Source organism: Ammospiza nelsoni, chromosome 2 (genome assembly GCF_027579445.1).
Source record: "Ammospiza nelsoni isolate bAmmNel1 chromosome 2, bAmmNel1.pri, whole genome shotgun sequence".
NCBI classification, from domain to species: domain Eukaryota; kingdom Metazoa; phylum Chordata; class Aves; order Passeriformes; family Passerellidae; genus Ammospiza; species Ammospiza nelsoni.
Genome location: NC_080634.1, coordinates 40,741,926 through 40,761,839, shown reverse-complemented (window position 1 = coordinate 40,761,839; position 19,914 = coordinate 40,741,926). Strand labels below are relative to the sequence as shown.

Here is a 19,914-nt window from a genome sequence, read left to right as displayed (position 1 = left end):
AACAGGTGCCTTTCTCCTCTATGAAAACCAGAAGTCTGGGATTGCAAGGCTGGGAAGAGTAAGGGAGAGAAGAGGGTTGGGGGGCATCATTGTAAGGTTGAGCCAGGGCTGGAACACAAACTTGGAGGCCTTCTTGAATTCAACAGCATTACAAGACACTCTGAAATGAAAGCATTTGAAACTGGTGGCTATGAACTAGTCTACACTGAGAGGCTGTGACTTTGTAAATAATTTTCTCATATTATGTTTGGCAAAGAGTTCCTCCTAAAAATACAAGGTTGGCATCATGAAATGGTGCTTCAAAGTTTCCCCTCCACTGTGAGTGTGTCTTGTGCCCACAACAGTTTTTTGGGTTGGGTACCTTTCCTCATAGCTGCTGATGTTGTAAACCTTTGGTGCTGAGCTCTTATTTGAGGCATAGTCCCACTCCACCTCCTCTGCAGCAATGTAATAGACCCTCATGGCTCCACGCTGCTGCTGGGCTCCGCTGGGGCTGTGGCAGCTGCTCACCTCGTAGAGATGCTTCATCCCACCAACAAAGTGATCAAAAGTCCTGCAAACCACTTTGAACGTGCCTGGAAAGAAAAGCACATGGCATTTAAGCAATTAAAAAACCTAAGAAACATCTTGACAAATTAGGTCCTGTGTACATCTCTGATCTGTCCTCAGATAATCCTAATGTATAATGCTGTATGGAAAGTCAAGCAAGAGGATGTTTAAATAGAATGATAGAATATTCTAGGCTGGAAAAGACCTCCAAGATTATCAAGACAGCCATTAAGCCAGCACTGCCAAGTGTACCACTAAACCATGTCCCTAAATGCCATCTCTACAATCTTTTAAATACATGCAGGGATTGTGACTCTACCACTTCCTGGGCAGCCTGCTCCAATGAACTAAAACTCCCTGATGAAACCTGAGGTTATTTCCTCTTTTTCTGTCACTTGGTACCCCTTGGGAGAGGAGACTAGCACCCAGGTAGTTATAGAGAGTGAGAACAACCCCTCTGAGCCTCCTTTTCTCCAGGCTGAACACTCCCTCAGCTGTTCCTCACCAGTCTTGTGCTCCAGACCCTTCTCCAGCCCTGTTGCCCTTCTCTGGACACGCTCCAGCCCCTCAATGTCCTTCTTGCAGTGAGGGGCCCAGAACTGAACACAGAATTGGAGGTGTGATCTCACCAGAGCTGAGTACAGGGGGACAATCCCTGCCCTGCTCCTGCTGGCCACACCGGTGCTGATCCAGGCCAGGATGCCATCGGCCTTCTTGGCACCTGGGCACACTCTGGATCATGTTCAGCTGCTGTTGTCCAGCACCTCCAGGTCCTCTTCTGCTGAGATGTTTCCCAGACACTCTGTCTGCAGTCTTTGCCATTACATGGGATTATTGTGAGCCAAGTGCAGGACCCAGCAGGACTTGACCTTGTTTTGCTCCATAGGAAAAACCAGCCTGCTCCATCTTTGCTCAAAAATCACCATAAATTATTTCTAACTATCTGAGTTAGATCAGCTTGGCCAAGGAAACTCTGAAAAGCACTCAGATGTCTGGCAGCAGGAATAAGCTTGCCAGCAAGCCTCACTGCCAGCGAGCCCATGCTGCAGACATGCCCACGAGGAGCACAGGAAGAGGATGAGGAAGCGCTCATTGCAAAACTCAGTGAAGGCATGGAGAAACAAGGGGTGTGTTTCAGAGATGCTGGTTCCTTGTCCCTGAGCACAGAGCCACTTTACCAGCCTTCAGTGCAAGGGACTCTCCATGGAGCCCCTGCAGTTTGTCTGGTGTAATCAGGTTGAAGAAGAGCTCTGCAATACAGATACAGACCCACGGTACAGGAATGCCTGCTTATAACCATTTATCTATTTGCACAGTTGAGATAAACTGGAACTTTCTGACCCTTTGCACTCCCTCCATGAAAGGCCAAGCCACCATGGGCCCTTTTCTTTGGTAGCTCTGGTGGTCAAAAATGGTAGTGATTGTGGGAGCATATTTTGGCATGTTCATGGGCAGAATTTGATATTTATATATCTCTCCTGCCCATTTACTCAAGCAGAAGCTGACTGTAATGTTGTCCTGTACAGCTCCACCTGCTAGCACTGTGTGAAGAAGGAAAGCACTTTCACAGCTGCTTTGTATGTGAGTCAGTGATAGAATCAAAATTAAAAACATAGCTCTGTCCAGACTACATCTCAGTCTATTTCTTGCACCTCAGAGGCAATAGTGATTAAAGAGATAAAATAATATGTAATTAAAATAAAATCACAAGCATTGACGATTGTAAAGATCTGATAATTCATTCAATTTATGTTATTGCTGGTAAAAGGTTAGCCAAAAATTAATAATCTCTTTGAATAATTGTTTTGTGTGAGATCTACAGTGCAGTTTCATGACAGATGGTGGAAATGTTTGGGATTTGTGTTAGAAAAATTTCAGTTGTCTTACAGCATCTGCAACAGAGGTCTAACCTGGCACATACACAACTCCAATGTACATTTCTATCAGGTGCCCTGGCCATGGGTGGCCCCAGGATGGTACAACCCTGATGACTCTATTAATTTACACAGAGTTGCATCAATACAAAGCAAGGTAATGTTGTACTTTATATGACGAAGATTATTTGGTGTCTCCAGAAAACAACTCACACTCTCCTGGTTTGAAGTATGAATCACTAGATTACCCATGAGATTTAAAAGTACCTTTAATGTATAAGCTTCTGAAGAAACTCTTAAAGACTATTACTGAAAAGCTTTGTTGAAGTCCTAAAATACCTTAAATTATGCTGACTATCCACTTGGCAGTGAATTTGCTTTTCTAAAATGTGTGTTTGGAGAATTATAAAATTCTATGAGCATTGTGTTAGCTATCTCTCTGCCTGCTGCTCTACCCATCCCTAAGTCATTAAAGCCTCTGGTTTTTGGTGTACATGAATATGTACACCTTCCCGGAAAATTAATCCATAGCCTGAATTCTCAGCTATGCCAGGTCCCCAGTGTCTCTCTCCTGGCTTTCAGCCTCCTTGTGCAGAGCAGAGCATCTCACTGTCTGTTATTTTGGCTCACGGGTATCTGCAAGCGCCACACAACCAAAATCAGTTCATGAACATACCCACACGGTCTGGCTGCATTAGTGCTGTCCCTGATAAATGAGGGAACAAGGCCAGCCCATCCCTTGTTGTCCCTCTCAGGTCAATGGTGTTTCCTTGGAAATGAACCCCGTGCATGTCGTAGTGACTGCCCAGCCCAATGAGGTGCCAGGAGACCTTGTCATTCTTGCACATGGTCAGGCCTGGCAGATTGCCATACAAGTAGCCATTGACAGCTGTAGGAGAAGGAAAAAATCATGGTTAGCAGCAGGTCCACAAGAATGCATTACAGAACCTCCTACCACCCACCTGGCCAAAGACTCACAACTCAGCAAGTCACAAAAGGGGCATTTTGTGAAGCAAAAGTAGGATTGGAGGACACCAAATTAACATCTAAGTGCTATTCCTATAAACTCAGAACTTCTACCTCTTTGGTTTTAGCCTGTAAAATCTTGTAATAGCTCTCTGCTATTGTGATGTAGCACTCCTCCTCTGAGCTTTTGAGTGTACCTCCCAGACACCAGCCAAGTGTACAAATTTGGTACCTCCTTTCAGCCTGGAGAATGAATAACCACATCATTGAGGCTATGGAGAGGGCCATAAAGAGTCTGAGTTACAAGGGTGTTATAAGGCAAAACTCCCTAATCCTCAAATTGTTCTCTGTGATCAATGTGTGAAAGATGCTATAAAAGAACAAAACTTCAGTATGGTAGTTCCATCTCATAGAAGAAGAATAAAATAGACTGGTCCAGAAAGCCCCTGAGTTCTCTAAAAATATATATCTAAAGCAAAGGTAGGTTATGTGATTTGCTCAAGTTTGTCATCCCAGGGATACCTTGGAGGAGATCCGTGCTGAAGTCAGATACTTGCATCCAGAAATAATGTTGTAAAATATTTTTGGCCAATCCCCTAGTCTTTGTGTCTCCTCTTTTAGAGGTGGTCACTGCGCAGCAGGGCAGGTAGATTTTACTGCATGAGTCAGTGCTAAGGCCAGCAGTGAAATTTAAAACACTAGTGAACATTGGCTTCTTCTGCACCTGTCTCTGGCATTATGCCTTTTTACAGAACTAAGTATTGTATCTAAAATCACTGCTCTGTTCCCTTTTTCCAAATGTATTTGTAGATGGATGCACTCATGGCCATTGGGACTGGAGTTTCAATGTGCACTCCAAGGGCATCAGGAGCTGGCCATAAGTTGACTGACAGCTTTCCAGCTCACTCTCCAGTGCAGTTCAAAAAGCTATGAATGATAAAACCAACTCATCTTCCTAATATGATTGAATAACAGATATCATTAACAGATATTAGATATTTTGTACCATGCATTTTGTTGGATTCCATGAAATCAGCATCATTTTCATCCACTTTTGTTGGATCTCCAGTAAAGGCTTCAATATTCTTGTTCAGATACCAGCTGTCATTCTCATCAAAGATTGAAAAGAGGAGGTAAAATTCTCTGTCTATTCCTTTCTGTAGAGGAGGGGGAAGACAAGACATAAAAAAAGACTATTCAATAGAAATGAATAGGTTTATATAACAAAGCTTTCTTTTCCCTGAAGCCACTTTCATACTAAGTCTGCATAGAGACAGGAATTGGCACCTTTTCATCAGCCAGAAGGATGAATAGAGTGTCCTTTACGGAGTGTGAAAAGAGTTATTATTTGCATGCAAAAGACAGAAAAGCTAAGAAAGAGCCAGGATATTAGGGAATGGTGATTTTGTCTTCTTAACCATCCCCTTAGATCAGCTTTTACCCTGAGGAGTAACATTTATTTAATCTCTGTAAGCAGAGCTGGGAACTGGGCAAATTGCCTGTATGGGAGCCCCCAGTGCACCACCCTGCTCTTAGGGACAAGCAGACATTTCCGTTGGGCACCTGTGTCCCGTCGTGATTCAGGGTGTTCTTCCGACAGACCAGCAAAGGTCCCACCAGGCCAGAGTTGGTGTCCTTGACAGCATCAGTGGCTGAGTAGTACAGGTAGGTCAGGCACGGGGGGTCACTCTCTGTTGGACCTCCATTTTCAGGCACCCTCCATTTGTACGTGAAGGTTTCACCTGGCTTGACGTGGGCTCCTGGCTTCAGGTAGCCTGGAGAGACAAAGTTGAGATGCACCAAGATTACAGGAAGGCTTTGTCTCCCTGACTACAAGAGTTAGATGGAAGTTGGGCATAGCTACAGATTTCTGAGGAGAAGCTCCCCCCCTGCCACCACAGCTGGAGCACCATCCCATAGTCTGGGCAGGTGTGCCATGGGAACATCTCATCCGAGGCCTGTGCCATGGGGACAACCAAGCCAATTCCCCGCAGAACAAGCTCATCTGCTCCACTCAGACACCTTCCAACGCTACATTGGATTATCTGGATTATATTCAATCAGACAAGACATGCAGAGCTCATCCTGGTGCTTAAATGGATTCCTCTAATGTTTGTAACTTACCTGCCCTATCATGGAATTCATCTGTGGCACAAACTCAGACTCTGCTTTTCATTAAGAACCAACAAATCAGTTACATTATTGAGTGGAGCTAGAGCTGTGGCTCTTTAGAAATTCAAAACAAATCTGATCCTGGTAATTGTTTCTTTTTGATTTTATAGCAATGCACAGGAGCCTTTGTCAGCATCTCCAGAGTGGATGATATTGTTCTTTGTTGGAGGCTACTTTTAAAGGATTTGGGCCATTGTCTGCTGCTATGCAAAGGGTGGATTTAGATTGTCTTTGACACTTAAGCACCCATTATCTATATTTTCTCAGCACACTCTATGTCTAGTAATCCAAGAAAATCTTAGAAATTTAGACACAAGTGAAAATAGCAGTATTGCATCTGAGCATAGCTATTTGCTGCAAACTGCAATAGAAAACAGACTATATCTTGCACAGTATCCAATACTGCTGGATTCATCCTGCAACAGTCCTCAATGAGGCAGACATTGACTTGGAGTCAAAAGCCCTCTGAGACTATCAAGTGCCAAATGCAACATGCAAGGGTATTTCCTGAGAGCACTGAAAAAAACTCCATATATCTGCAGATATCTCTAGATGTAATTATTTTTATTTACAGTATTTCACATGAGTAAGCTGCACTCGACAACCTCTGAAAAATTATTTACCCTCAGCATAAGCTTACAGGCTCTGCATGTATACCTACAGGATTTCTGCATGTATACACCTGTAGATAGATGAAATGGAAATCCATGGCACAAGAGTTAAAAGGAGAGAAGAAGGGGCAGGCAGATTATTGATGAATCTAGAGTCAGGTTTCTCTCTAAAGACCCAGAGGAGTGCCAGCTCACCTGGCTGCTGAATTGCAGTTTTGGGTAGATTTTGCTACACACAGAAGTGTGCAGTGCTGAAGGGCACTGCTACCAGGGACTGATAAATGAAATCCCAACAGCTCTGGAAGCAGGAAGCTGCACTTCCATTGGAGAACTATCTCTGACATGGGTGGCATTAGGATCTGTGCAGATAACTCCAAGGCTGAACTCAAGCCAGTTGCTTTTTATGTTTTGCTTCCTGGCGAATTTGTTGAGTTACAAGGTCGGGAACAAGAGACAACAATTTAATAAAGCCTTTTGCATTGATCTTGTTGTATGATGAGTTTTACATGTTGACCTAATTCTCTCTCAGCACAATTTTCAAAAGAGGGATTATGTCCCATGAGTTTCTTTTGATGCGTTGTAGTGGAAACAAAGCAATTTAGACAACAAGAAAAGTACGTTCCTCTTCAGTGCTGAAAATGCACTTTTTCAGAGACCACAGAATTATCTCTGTAGATGCTATAAATGGGATTCACCTCACCTTAACTGGGCCATCTCAAGCTTAGTCCCTAACTCAAACTTTAGGCTTTTGTGGTTGGTGGAGACAGAATCACATCTCCAGAGGGCCTTTTTGTCACTGACTGTAAAAGATGCCTACCAATTAACATGATATTTAACATTCAATAGTCAAACTTAGATGATAAGACCCTGTCCTTACACAAAATGAGAGGAAGAATTTAATAAATGTTCCATTTCAGTATGTATGTGTCTACGAGAATGAATAAGGATTATCATTGCTTTGTGATATGTTCCAGGGAAATCAGATAAAAGCTGCCTTTTGAAACTGACTATCCTGACAGTAAAGCAAGGGCAATGGCCAGCCTGGATTAGAGAACTGGGAGTGATGCAGCTGAGAACATGTGGATAACTATAGCAGGGCCATCATGCCAGATCCTGAGAGTCATCATTTCTGGAGCGTGTCCGGAGGAGATCCACTCCTTGAAATGGAGCAATATTAGATAAGAATTAATAGAAATTGGATTGTTCTTGGGACTTTTGTTCAACATAGGCCTCAGCTAGTTTTAGATATCGTATCTGGCACATATCCAAGGAGAAGAACCATCACATTTGCAGACTGTGGAGTCCCATTGATTGTGACATGAAGGTTACTTGCAAACTAATCAAATCATCCTTTCTGTGCCTTAGCATCCATGAAAAGGCAAACCTGCACAGCTCAGCAGCAGATTTTTGGGCTCAAGTATTCTAGAGGTGATGATCCAGTAGTGCAGCCAAAACTTACCATCTAAGTAGGGAGCACCTTCTGACAGCTTGCTGAAGCTTACACCGTGGGCCATAATGCTGTAGCTTCTTCTGGCTTTGTTGGCAAAAGTAACCAGTACTGTATCTCCCACCTCAGCTTTTATAACAGGGCCTTAAAAAACAAAGTGAGGGAAGGTATTAGCACTGCTCTCCAGCATACTTCCACCAAAAGAAGAGAGAGCTGCTTGCAGTTAATTCCCCTCTCAGTCCAAATGGTTCTACATTCAAACCTGATGTAATGACAGGAGGGGAAAATATTCACTGTACCAAGTATTCCCAGGTGCTTCATGTCCTCTGACCACATCTTCTTACTGAACGTTGCATCAGTATATCCCACATAGTGAACTTTCCAGTACTGCCCTCCTATTCTGTCAGTCCCTTGTGTAAAATATGTTGCAGATTCACTGTGGAATTAGCAAATCAGACTGGTTAAATGATTGAAAGTTCAAGCAGAACCCTTCATTTCAGAAAAAATTATTACTCCCGACAAAGGAGAAATTACCCCCCCCTCAATTACTAATCAGCATTCACTTTTCTAGCACACAAAGAAAGGTATTACTGGTTTGAATTAGCCAACAAATGAGCATTCATTGTACATTAGACTTTTATGTTTAACCCTGGTTTTCTTAGGAAGACATTTATATCAATTTACCTTAGGCAAGAACTGTGCACAATGTGTGTCTAATCATTGTTGGCTTTTCTGGGAGACACTATAATGCAATTTGTCTCCATCAGTCATATCAGGGGGGAAAATTCTGCCACTGTGGCACCTCTGAACTGCACTGATTGTAAGTGTGAAAGCTGCCTGAAGAGTCTTGATGAAGGGTCATTAACTGTGTTGAACTTGGCGTGCCTCACTTTCCCCATGGATTTAATGGAGTAAGATAAGTGCTTCCAGAAGGCACCTTGAAGCATCACAGTTATGCATCCAGCTTCCTGACTAGGCTGTTTAAATCCATTCCTCCCTGCCCCCTTCAATTAAAACTAATGACAGTGCAGGACCTAGCCCATGTGAATCACTGCGGCAGTGGCACACAGACTCCTGAAATTAAAGCACAATGGGAGTTGACAAGAAATCTTACCTGCCAGTGGCGTTCAAACCCTGCCCAGTGAATTTATCATAACCGTCAGGCCCGTAATTCCAGAGCACTTCTTCAGCAGCAATGTAGTATCTTCTCTTATGACTGATTGGGGAAGAGTGAGACAGGTTTTTCTGGCAGATCTGAACATCATATAGTGCCTCCATGCCACCTGGGAGAAGAAAGAGTCTGGAGACAGTGCCTGACCACCTGCAGAGTCAGCAATCTCATAGATACAAATGTAAATTCAAAATTCTCTGGGAGCTACATGGATTGGAAGCAATTACTACAGTAAATTTCTATTTCAAAATATATTCTTTGCTTACAATCGGCCAGATACCAATGCCCTTCCTTTGCAAGGTGGTACACTTTATGCAATAGGTGAAACCCATATACATGAATGACCCTCTTTAGTGGACTTATTTACTCAATTTCTTAATCTCCATAATGATGATAGACTGATTTTGGAGGTCAGAGTGCCTCCAGATATCTGCCAAATAGCGTCATCTCCCCGTGACTTCCACTGAAATACAGACTGGTTATTTCTGCTGAAGCTATTTGTTGCTCGCCAGAATTGAGTCTGTTTTGCCTGATGCAAAGCCCACTGGAATCAATGTGAAAAATTCTCCCAACTCGTCTCTGCTGTGATAACTACAGATTGCCTGCTGCCATGACTCCTAGTTTATGATACACACTTTCAGGGTCTTGCACCACACAAATATCACAACATCATCATGGGATTTGTCCCTGCACATAATGGTTTCTGAGAACACTGCCAAGTTTTGCCTGATTTCCATAAAGCAAAAAGCTACAAAGTGTTCAGCTGGCATGATTTTTTTTTAACATGCAAGTACTTATCTACAACAAAAAAACTATGTTGAAAAATGAGTATTGAAAACTCCTCTCATTGCTCATCAAAATCTCGGGTTTACCTAGGAATCATGAGGATAGTGCTGGGTCTAGCAAGTCTTCCTCACATGAGTTACATGGCCAAGTCATTCATATTAGCTGAAGATTTGGCCCAACACGTATCATTTCTGGTGACTAAACTCATTATCATGATGTTTATCTGGCGAAACAGTTGCAAAGTCACACAAAAAAAGCGCCAAATCCTGCTCTGCCTGGAAACCTCTCTCAGTTTTCCCTTCCAAACAAAGCAGAGGCTGACGAGGGAGGTCTATGGCAGCGTACCTCGTAGGTGCTCATTGACCTGGCAGGTTATCAGCCACCTCCCGGGGCTGCCCGGGGTCATCTCCGCCGTGATGAATGTCGCTGGGAAGAGACCAACCACGTCGGCCCTCTGGTCTCGGCTGGTGAATGTGTGCCCGTAGAAATAAGCAGCGTGGATGTCTATCTCAGCCCCCATGCCAAACAAGTGCCAGGACATGGAAGTGTCAGCACACATCTCCAAGCCGGGGAGATTGCCATATATATAACCGTTAATTGCTAAAAACAAAAGCATGAGACTTTATGAGAGGTGAAAGAAAAGTGACTGTGGTCCCATTGCTAAGGAGTAGCATTTTGAACATATGTCTTACTGCTCTCTATGATCAAATGTCCCAAATTATCTGTCTATGTCTGTGAAAAACATCCTGGGTAATATCAAGATGTTGCAAAGGCCAAGTCATCACCAAAAAGGCCTGATAATGAAGTTAACTTGTTCTGCAGCTATTTAGCATGGCTGAAATCTATTTCCTCTTATCCTACGTCATAAATATACCATTATATGCCAGGCACAAGCAATTTAGATTTGAAAATTTTATCAGCCAAATCAGTGTAGTCAGCTCTGTCTTCCTTAGCTTCTACATCTGAGAATATATCGGGACACTAGGAGAATGAGACTCATATTTTGCAAAATATTTTAATTCCTAGGCTCCCTGGAACAAACAAAATATACAGAAATATCTGGAATCAACTTCTTACACCAAATGTCCAATTAACACAAAGTACCATTGGCCAGTATATCTCTGAAGGGCAGGAGTGGTTATACCAGCCAGCCCAACATCCACAAGCCTTTTGAGAATTCTTTCAATACACACACCTCAAATTGCCCTGCAACTTTCTTTGCTCTTTTCACAGCTGGACAAAAATCTGTTGCCTAAGATAAAATGTTAAACAAATGTCAGAGCTGGGCATGAAAGCCAAATCTCCTTTCTGCAAGTGTCATTCTGCTTTTAGGGAGAGGTTTTTATCAATACATTACTTCAACATTCTGACCCATTCCTTGCTGACACAGATAAAGGACAGACATCACAGGGTCCTACTGTATTGAAAAGAGCCTGATCACTGCTGTAGGTCACCATTTATTCAAAAGTCCTTCTCACCATGCATTCGGTTGCTGGTCTGGAAACCTTCATCCTCTTTGTTAACTGTGTCTGGTTCTAAGCAGAAGGTGTTTATATTCTCATCAAGGTACCAGCTGAAGTTTTCATCTACAATGCTAAACATCAGGGCAAAAGCATTAGCAGCACCAGTCCCTTCTATTGTGGTCTCATCTGCAGTTCCTAAATTGCAAACGAAAAGGAAAGTGATAAAAAAAGCCTGGGTGGGATTCAATTTAAAAATTACAATAACCTTGGCACACTCGAGGAAATACAGTTCTTTGCCTACAGTCTGCGGGGTAGGATGAATTTCACCTAATTTTGCTCATCTAAGGCATTTTGACCTCGCTCCATCGGACTTTGAACAGGTGAGTGCCTCCAGAAGGCAAAGCTAAGCTAAGTCAAGCTGATATTTCAGTATCTCTTTGGTCTGACATGAGCACAAGCACCTGCCAATATCTGTTGTCCCATTTCCCCACTCTTTGGCCCATTGCACACAATCCTGTCCCCTTAGTCAATGTCATTTAGCATCTGTGGTCCTGCACAGTGAGCCAGGTCATGAGCTGGATCTATCCAGAAACCAGTGACCATGTATTTTTTTACAATGAATTAGGGAGTGGTGAGTGGTAGCCTGCATTTCTGTAGCACTGAAATGAATTCTCAACCATACCCCCATAGTGGCCCTCTAAATGTGGCTCACTGTCCACAGACTGGCAAGGAGCCCACGAGAGTTATCTAGGACTAGGTACTTAAATTTTAAAAGGCTGAAAACAGGATGAACAGAATTTATTCCAGCTAAGTTCAACATCTTTATCCCCATATTTATATGGGGAGGAACCTGAGACCGTAGGACTGGTGATACTGAGTAGTCTGTTATTATCCACTGGCAAGTGTAGCCTTCATTCCAATCAGTCTATCACTGATCCCATGAAAACTGTCCTTTCATCTGCCTTCTCTGGGAGAAAGCTCCCAGAGAGTCTTGCTCTCAGTCCTGTGTCCACCACCACCAGCTGGAGGACTACGTCATGTAGATATCCTCCTTCATGATTAAAGGCCAAACATGTAGATAATCTGGCTTTCAGGCTAGGGTTGTTTGGAATATGCTGTCTCCTAGCTTCACGTGTTATCTTGTAGTTATCAGTTCAGTGTCATATATTCAGTTCTGTGGATTTCAAAGGCTCTCGAGGAGAATGTAAATCAGAGACATTTTAATTGTGTGAGTTAAGCTGGAAACCGGGCTTGTCTTTTCCACATTAAAGTCTTTCTCTTCTTCATATATAAAACCTACTTCACTTAGAAGTACTGCGTATGAAATCAGGGCTGATTTTGTACTCTGGGAGTTACTGAAAAGGAGTGGCAGAGTTACACGTGCCCAGGGGAAGAAGTGGCAATGACTTAGCTGATGAAGAGGTCCAGCACAACATTAGCAGGCTGTAAAATACACAGGACAGGCTGTTCCATGCACATCCCCATAAGGTTGTAAGATATAACTTGTAAGCAAAAATAAATACATACTCTCTATGTGGAAAAAATGACAAAGATTGTGCTTTCAAATATGTAAATGCTAAAGCCAAATTCACCCACCCAGCTCTAATTTGATTTCCTGAGTAGTAAGTCCTTTGTTGATCCTGAAACTTCCCCAGTTTGGGAATACTTATTTCTGGTATCGGCCACGACGGGATGGTCACAGAGCATGCTGCAGTCCCTCCACCAGCCGAGGCAAATCTATCTGAAGCCAAAGGGGAGCAGGAAGGGGGGTGTCCCAGAGCTACAATACCTACCCTGGGATGCTCCTGGAATGGCCCATCTATTCCTTGCCCCTTTTTATGGGCTATGTAGGGATAGACTCTAGACCATCATGTTTAAACCTGTAAGCAAAAATGACTGTTAAGATGCCAAGCTTGGCAGAGGGGCTTGCTCTATCAGTGTTGCTAGCTCAGTACCTTTTTTACACACCAGCAGAGGCCCAATTAAACCAGATGCAATATCTCTTGGTGTGTCAATGTGAGAATGGTAAATCCAAGTCAAGCAGTTTGAGTCTGCCAAAGTTGGGGAATAATCTTTCCTTACTGGCCATGTGTACGTGTAATTTCCACCGGGAACAACAAAGTCGTCCTCTTTGCTTTTACCGCCAGTTCCATCAGGGTAAAGTGCTCCTAATACATAAAAAGGAAAAAGGAAGACTTTAGCTGTCCTAGTTGCATTTGTTAAATAAATGTGTAATTTATTCTATTTTAACTTGTATTTATAAAATAATAGCAGCATTCACAAATACAGAATCATTGAGAAATTTTGAAAAAACTCAGAATTTCTGTCAATCTCACCACAAATATATTGGGAGTTAAAATCCATTTTTTATTGGTAGATGAACTTTTTAAAAATGTATTAACAGGCTCCATTTCTTCCTAGTCTCTTCACTCTTATCAGTCATCTATAATTTTGTCATCTAGCAGTGTGTATTTTTTCACAGGAAAGAGATGAGAATCCTGACTGTAGGCACATGTAGACACATCCACACAATCCTCTAACAAAAATACACATGCATAGGCCTGGGATTCTGAAAATTAGATCATGTCTGCTATAGGCTAAAAGAGAGGAAAACATTTAGTTGCAAGAACTCCATCTGTTCAAATGGACTAGAGGCAGAAAGAAGGAGGTAACATGTTTTGGTGAGTTATGATTCAGAAAAATAATTCAGGCAAAAAGACCCATCCAACCTGTTTCAGTACTGGGTTTATCCCAGGTGTCGAAAGTTTGTGGCAAAAAGTTTTGAGATGCGGCTGCTCCTGGTTTTAGTCATCAGCTGCAATTACTGATGAGTTTATGAAAGGGTGATCTAAAGTCCTCTGATGTCAGTGTCAGTAACAATAAATACTGGGACAAGTCAGACTTGTAGCCATGATGTTAGTTACTCCACGGAAAAAGAGAGGAAAAGGCAAGCCAGATTTTACCTTCAGAGTCCTTGTCATAGAAAACCCCATGTGGGTGCACAGAGTATGGGCGGGAAGCAAAGTTTTTCAGATGGATGATAAAGACATCTTCTTCTTCTGCCTTGAGGACTGGGCCAAGGAACCCCAGCCATGCTGCTTTGGGGATCTCCTGGGAGTAAGTGTCATCCGTGAATTGCCTAAAAATGGCCTTTTTGTACACGCGTCCTATCCGGTTGGCTCCTCTTGTCGCATACACGCTTGCAAACCTGGTGTTGGGAAAGGAAAATTTGAGAGACAGTAAGCCTATCTTAAGAACTGATCAAATAACTGGTGCTTGCAGTGCAGATAAATAATTCCCTGTCTGGTGGAATTGAATTAAAGCTCAGGAGTACATCAGGTCCCCAAGCCCCTTTCTGTACAATAACCATTATCCCACTTGCAGGTCTGGTCTTTAGCACACTTGCTCCAAGCCTTCATTGAGGACCAGCCACTCAAACCTCAAGCTGCTCAATTTTAACAGCTTCTCTCTCTTTTGAAGGTTTGAAACCTCACCTCTGAAAGCATGACTTGTTCAGAAGGAAAATAAAACCAAATTAAGATTTTTCAAAAGCCAATAAGAGAGATTCTAATCAACCAGCTCGGCTCCCTGGAAGAGTAGCATTAAATGCGTTTTGCATGAAATATATAACTTCCACATTCCAGAGTCTATGTTTATAGCAACTTCAAGTGATGGAAAACCCACCATATGGTCAGTGGTTAACATAATATAACTTTTAAATACCTGCTCCCTTCGAAGCCTAAATTGCATTTGCAGTCTAATATCGTCCAGCTCCACACTCCAACCACTGGTTCAAGTCAAGTTCTCTCTCAGATCAAAGGAGCCACGTACCATCAGAAACTTATTTTTTATGCAGACACTTGCATAGGTTTTAGTTAATTGACTAAATTGCCTCCTACCCTTATTCTGGACAAACCAAGCACACCGACACTCTTTAGGCCACAAACCTTACGCAAAGCTCTCTTTTGAAAGCAAACATTTCTCTATTTCTGTTGAAGTCTGAAGAAAAGAACACACACAATAGGCAAGTATTCCAGCTAGGGCCAGGGATGTTCCCAGTCAATATTTCTTACATAACTGGGAATGAATTTTGCCCTTTTAACTATAACATCATACTGATGACCCAATTCATCCTATCTCTGATAATATAAAATACTTTTTCTAATTTTCTCCATGTTACACCTGGTAAATATGATATACAATCTTCATCCCTAATTAAAACATTCAATGAAGGCAGAAGTTAAACCCTTTGCTACACAGCAAGCAGGGGATTGTATGACAGATTTCACCATAATTGACCATGAGCTTTTTCATCGCCTTAAGATTGATTGGACTTTCATGCTTCCTCAAAAAGTCAAACTAAATTTTTCTGAAGTATCACTGGCAGAAATAAAGCAATTTCATATTTATTGTGAGACTTTGACTGGTCAGTTCACTTGCTTCACAAATTTTGTTTAGATTCCTTTGTGAAGTGCAAGCAACCAAAGTGGAGGATGTCACCTAAGTTGAAAGGCATTATTTGCTTTAAGTTCTCCACCACAACATCCACATCTCCCTCTACCCAAACCTTTCTATGATTCTGTGATTTCTATGAGACCATAACACACAACATCCCCCACTTGTGGCCATTACACCTCCACAATCACTGTCTAAAACAGACCCCTGAAGTGATCCAGATATAGAAGACTCCAAAAAGTACACTTTCTCATTTGAAATGTGCACTTTATAAGAAGCCACAAGTTTTGGCAGCAATTAAAACATTGCCAATATTGCTAGGGCAGAAACAGTGGGGTAGGATGGAGAGGAAGGGACAGAAGCTTCTCATTCTGCTTCTTCACAGAATAATGTATGCCAGATAAATACACCCCAAAAACAGGGTTAAGGAATGAGTTGCCAGGAAATTTGAATTTTCAGTGAATTAGCATGTCTGTAGTCTGTGGACATAGCAAGACCTGGCAAGTCACACCACATTCACCAAGGAGAAGATACCTTCTATCACCTGGGGGAAGAGCTGCTACCAGAGTGTTTGCCACAGAGTAGGAGGTGGTGTCAGTAGGAGTGCAGTGTAAATGCACATGCTTCCTTACCTCATGGCAATGTATTCAAATGGCTATGTCCTAATTTGAATTATGAATTGATTTTTTAAAATAGATTGTAAGAAATTTTCTCTAGAAAAATACCAAATCCATTTTTTTCAGAAAGTCCCTATTTTCAGGAGATATTTTTCCTCATTTTTTTTTCCAATTTCACCAGCCACCAAACATTTTGGTGCAGTGGCACCATGCTTTCATTATGATGAGAGTGTCTTTATGTCCAGACAACACTGCACACTCTGTCATAACACCCCTGTGTAGTGTCTTCTGAAGAAGGAGAATTGTACCCCAGAAAAATACACTTCTTAGTCAGGCTTTGTCAAATACTTTACATGAGCCTAGCCTCTTTTAATGCATAGACTGTGATCCCAAAATCCATTTAGTGATCAAAGTCAGTCAGTTTCTCAAAGCCTCTGAGAAAACCCTCTAGGCTTAGGCACTCAGGAAGTGCCAGTGCCTAAAGCTATGCTATGATATCTGGATCTGTGGTTGCCTCCTACTTAAAGCCGTCTAAAAGTCGGAAAAGAAGTCTTTTAGTGGCACTTTCTGAAAGAAGGACTATTCAAATGGGTGCAGTGGGTATCAGCTGCAGCCACTTACAGTGTAGGTGATCTGTGTGTGCAGAGATGTATTTTCAGCACATCCTTTTGGTCGCCCTCAGTACCTGAAAACAGAGCACTCAGGTTGTTCTGAGTCCCATTCTAGGGGCCCATGCTGTCCCATTTCATCCTGGAGAATTTTGGGGGCCCACCTCAGCCTTCCCAAATAGCTGGTAGCTCCTTGCCTCTTTACAAGTGTTGCTGTACTTCACATTACAGTGCTTACAGTCCTTTTGCGGAAGGAATATCCACACTGGACTGAATGCCAAAATGTTTCCTATCTGTCGTTCGTCTTTTGTCACAAGACAAAGCTTCTCCCTGCCTCTTCATATTCTCCTGATCACTTCAAACTGCTTCATACTCCTGGTGGCTTTGTGATGGTACTGTCTGAACCTCTTCCATCTTTATGATCTGCAGATGTAAGAGCTGCTCCTCTAAATTTTAACTATTTCCCTCCAACTCAGTTGTCAGCCTGCACTTCATGTCCATAAAGTCATGATGTTCAGACCGCCTTTCTTCCTACAGTAAAGGGGAATACTCCATCCTCTGGGGCAGTACCCATGCAAACTTCCTAAATTCCTTTTCATCTTCTGCAGTCAGGCCAGTCTTGAGGTTACATACAGAGATAATTGGCATTAAAAGTCTTGTTCTGACTGAGAAAGACATGCAAATCCTGCTTTCATTTCTGTGTGTGATTTCATTTTGGTGCTTGACCCCCCTCAGCACTTCCAAAGTTCCAAGAAAAGTTGGAAATGCATCTGAGTGGAACAGTGAATTATTAACAGGGAATAAACTCTAGTTCTTGAAAACAAGTGTAAACATCATTATAGACATCCAATTCCCTGCAATGACAAGCAATACAACTCTTCCACAGAGAGAAAGAGTAAAACAAGAGTGTCACGTAGATTCTACTTCAGATCAAGACTAGACATGCAGACAATCTGCCATTTCCAGGTAGATCTGTGTGTGAAGTGCAATTTCTACACTCATTTTTTTTATCACACAGAAGACGTCTTTTGCCATAGTTTTTAATGTGTTTGTGTTACCTTTGATCTGAAGGCTACAACCTAACAGAGGTTGTGTTTTCCAAGAGGTGCTTACATGAGCATGGTGTGACAGTGAGCACTGAGAAATGAGAAGACACCTTGTGCATGGCCAAGCAAACAGCTCTTCAGTAGCCTGGAGACAGATCCTCGCAGATTGAGGAGCCGAGTTTGTTTGCTGCTGTAATCACCACTGAGGGATGAAAAACAGCGCTCAGGATAACTACTAGATGTGAAGTCCCAAATTTTCTCCTGTAGTGAACACTCCCAATACCTACTGTACACTCCCGGGTGCAAATGCATGCAAATGAAAAATTTCTTTTTATTGTTGTTGTTCCATTGAAGTCCCATAGACTTTACACTCATAACCATCATTATGGTTTAAACAACCATCTTTATAAGTTTATTCCCTAAAATCTGTAGATGCTGAAACCTTCTTTACTCTCTATCCTCTTTACATACTCTGGGTTTGGGTCTATAACCATTTTATTTCCTCAAAGTTCCTGATTTTTCCTGTGGCTGAAGTAAACCAGGACAGTGCCAGGACTGGGCTTCAGACTACCACAATTGTTTTAACCCTTGGGTCACGTAACCTGTTGAAGGTAACCCTCCAAGAAACCATAACTCCATGCTCAGGCCAGTGTAATATCTGTCCTTGAGGGACGGCCAGGGAAGGGGAACCAGTAGTGCCAACTCACCTTTCTAAATGGCGCCCTGACCACAAAGCGTCAACAAAGTTGAGTGTTCTCAAAAGACAGAGACATAAAGCCCTCAAAGGATGTTTTTTAGGCTTTTTCTGACCCACATGGGACACAGAGGTCAATAAAATCCATGAAATCTTAGATGAGGCTCTGTGGTGTCACTGGTGTGGTATGATGGCTTTCCTCCTACAATAAACTTGCCCCTGAAGTCAGTAACAAAGCTCCTCTCAGGCTTCATTAGAGCCAGGGTTTCACCTCAAATACCCTTTTGATGTTGACCCTTCCCACAATGATCATCTCTGCTGTTGCAATTGGGTTATTTGGCCTCATAATGACTCAGCCATTAGTGCAGCATCTGTGACGACAGTTTCACCGTCATTCCTCTGGGTGTGATCTCCTCACAGGCAAATTGCACAAACTGTGTTTGATGCTATGCTAAAAAAAACCACCCGTTAGTGTTGGTGGGTGCAAGACTTGGCTCAGATAAATAAATGTAGGATTGGTGGCCTAAAGAGAAGAGAGGAGCTGCTCCATCAGGCAAAATTTACTAACATCTACCACCAGCAGAGCAAGATTTAAGCATTCATCATATAAACTCATTTCAAGGTAAATTCAAGGGATTATCAACTAAACTTTAATCCTGAGGGCTGAGTTTCAGTGGGGAAAGAATAACTGGTGGATGTCAAACCACAACACTTAGGTATATTTTCCTCTTAGAAGGCCATTTTCCATGTGACCATTAAAGAAAACAGAAAACATCCAGGCTCACCCTCCTGCAGCAGCAATACCCATACCCTAACTCACAAAAGCCCACTGGGATCTGCAGCACATCCAGCAGCACTGTCAGCACTTGCACCCTGTGTGTCTAGTCAAGCATGGTTTAATGATGTCAGCTATTCCAGCAGCTGTGTCAGTTGGGAAGGGATGCTGACCACCTTCACAGCTCACCTACGCTCAGTGGCCATCATCTGGACCTGCGATTTCCAAAGCCCTGTGTGCTCCAGAAAATGTAAGTTTAATTTCTGAAGGGAGAACAGAGAGTGAAATGTCTTGGTTTTACTCACAACAATCCAAATTATGAGAGTTGGTAGAACAGCTTGAGGCCTTAAGCTTAGACAAGACAAAGGGAAGAGGTGAACAACCTCATTAGTCTTTTTGCTTTACAATTACTGATGTCCAGCAAGATATTTAGCCTGCGCAAGCAGCAGGCTGGTTCTGAAGCACTGCAGTAAGACTAGGCATAATAAAAATTATCATCCAAGCAGAATAATTCTGCTAAGACAGGGCTCATTTGGGCTAATCAGCTCTGATGAGAGGCAGTCTTCAGCTCACACCCACCCAGGCAGGTTCTGATGCAGCACCAGGACTCCTGGCTCCAGAGGCAGCTCGCTCAGCACCAGCACAGCAGGAACTGAGCAGCATAGCTGTGTCTGTGCCAG

The 19,914-nt window shown here is 42.6% G+C and overlaps 1 protein-coding gene across 1 annotated transcript in view; it reads right to left on the bottom strand.

Annotated features, from left to right (window-relative positions):
* The window catches only part of HEPHL1 (hephaestin like 1), a 33,476-nt gene that overhangs the window by 10,917 nt on the left and 2,645 nt on the right, over positions 1–19,914 (bottom strand). Inside the window, exons 2-12 of the mRNA XM_059465850.1 lie at positions 14,003–14,247; positions 12,995–13,207; positions 11,055–11,234; positions 9,922–10,176; positions 8,734–8,902; positions 7,919–8,055; positions 7,632–7,763; positions 4,953–5,164; positions 4,396–4,546; positions 3,100–3,312; positions 362–575 (exon numbers count right to left, since the gene is read on the bottom strand). Coding sequence (XP_059321833.1) covers positions 362–575; positions 3,100–3,312; positions 4,396–4,546; positions 4,953–5,164; positions 7,632–7,763; positions 7,919–8,055; positions 8,734–8,902; positions 9,922–10,176; positions 11,055–11,234; positions 12,995–13,207; positions 14,003–14,247 — 2,121 coding nt within the window. The remainder of the gene's footprint in view (positions 1–361; positions 576–3,099; positions 3,313–4,395; positions 4,547–4,952; positions 5,165–7,631; positions 7,764–7,918; positions 8,056–8,733; positions 8,903–9,921; positions 10,177–11,054; positions 11,235–12,994; positions 13,208–14,002; positions 14,248–19,914) is intronic.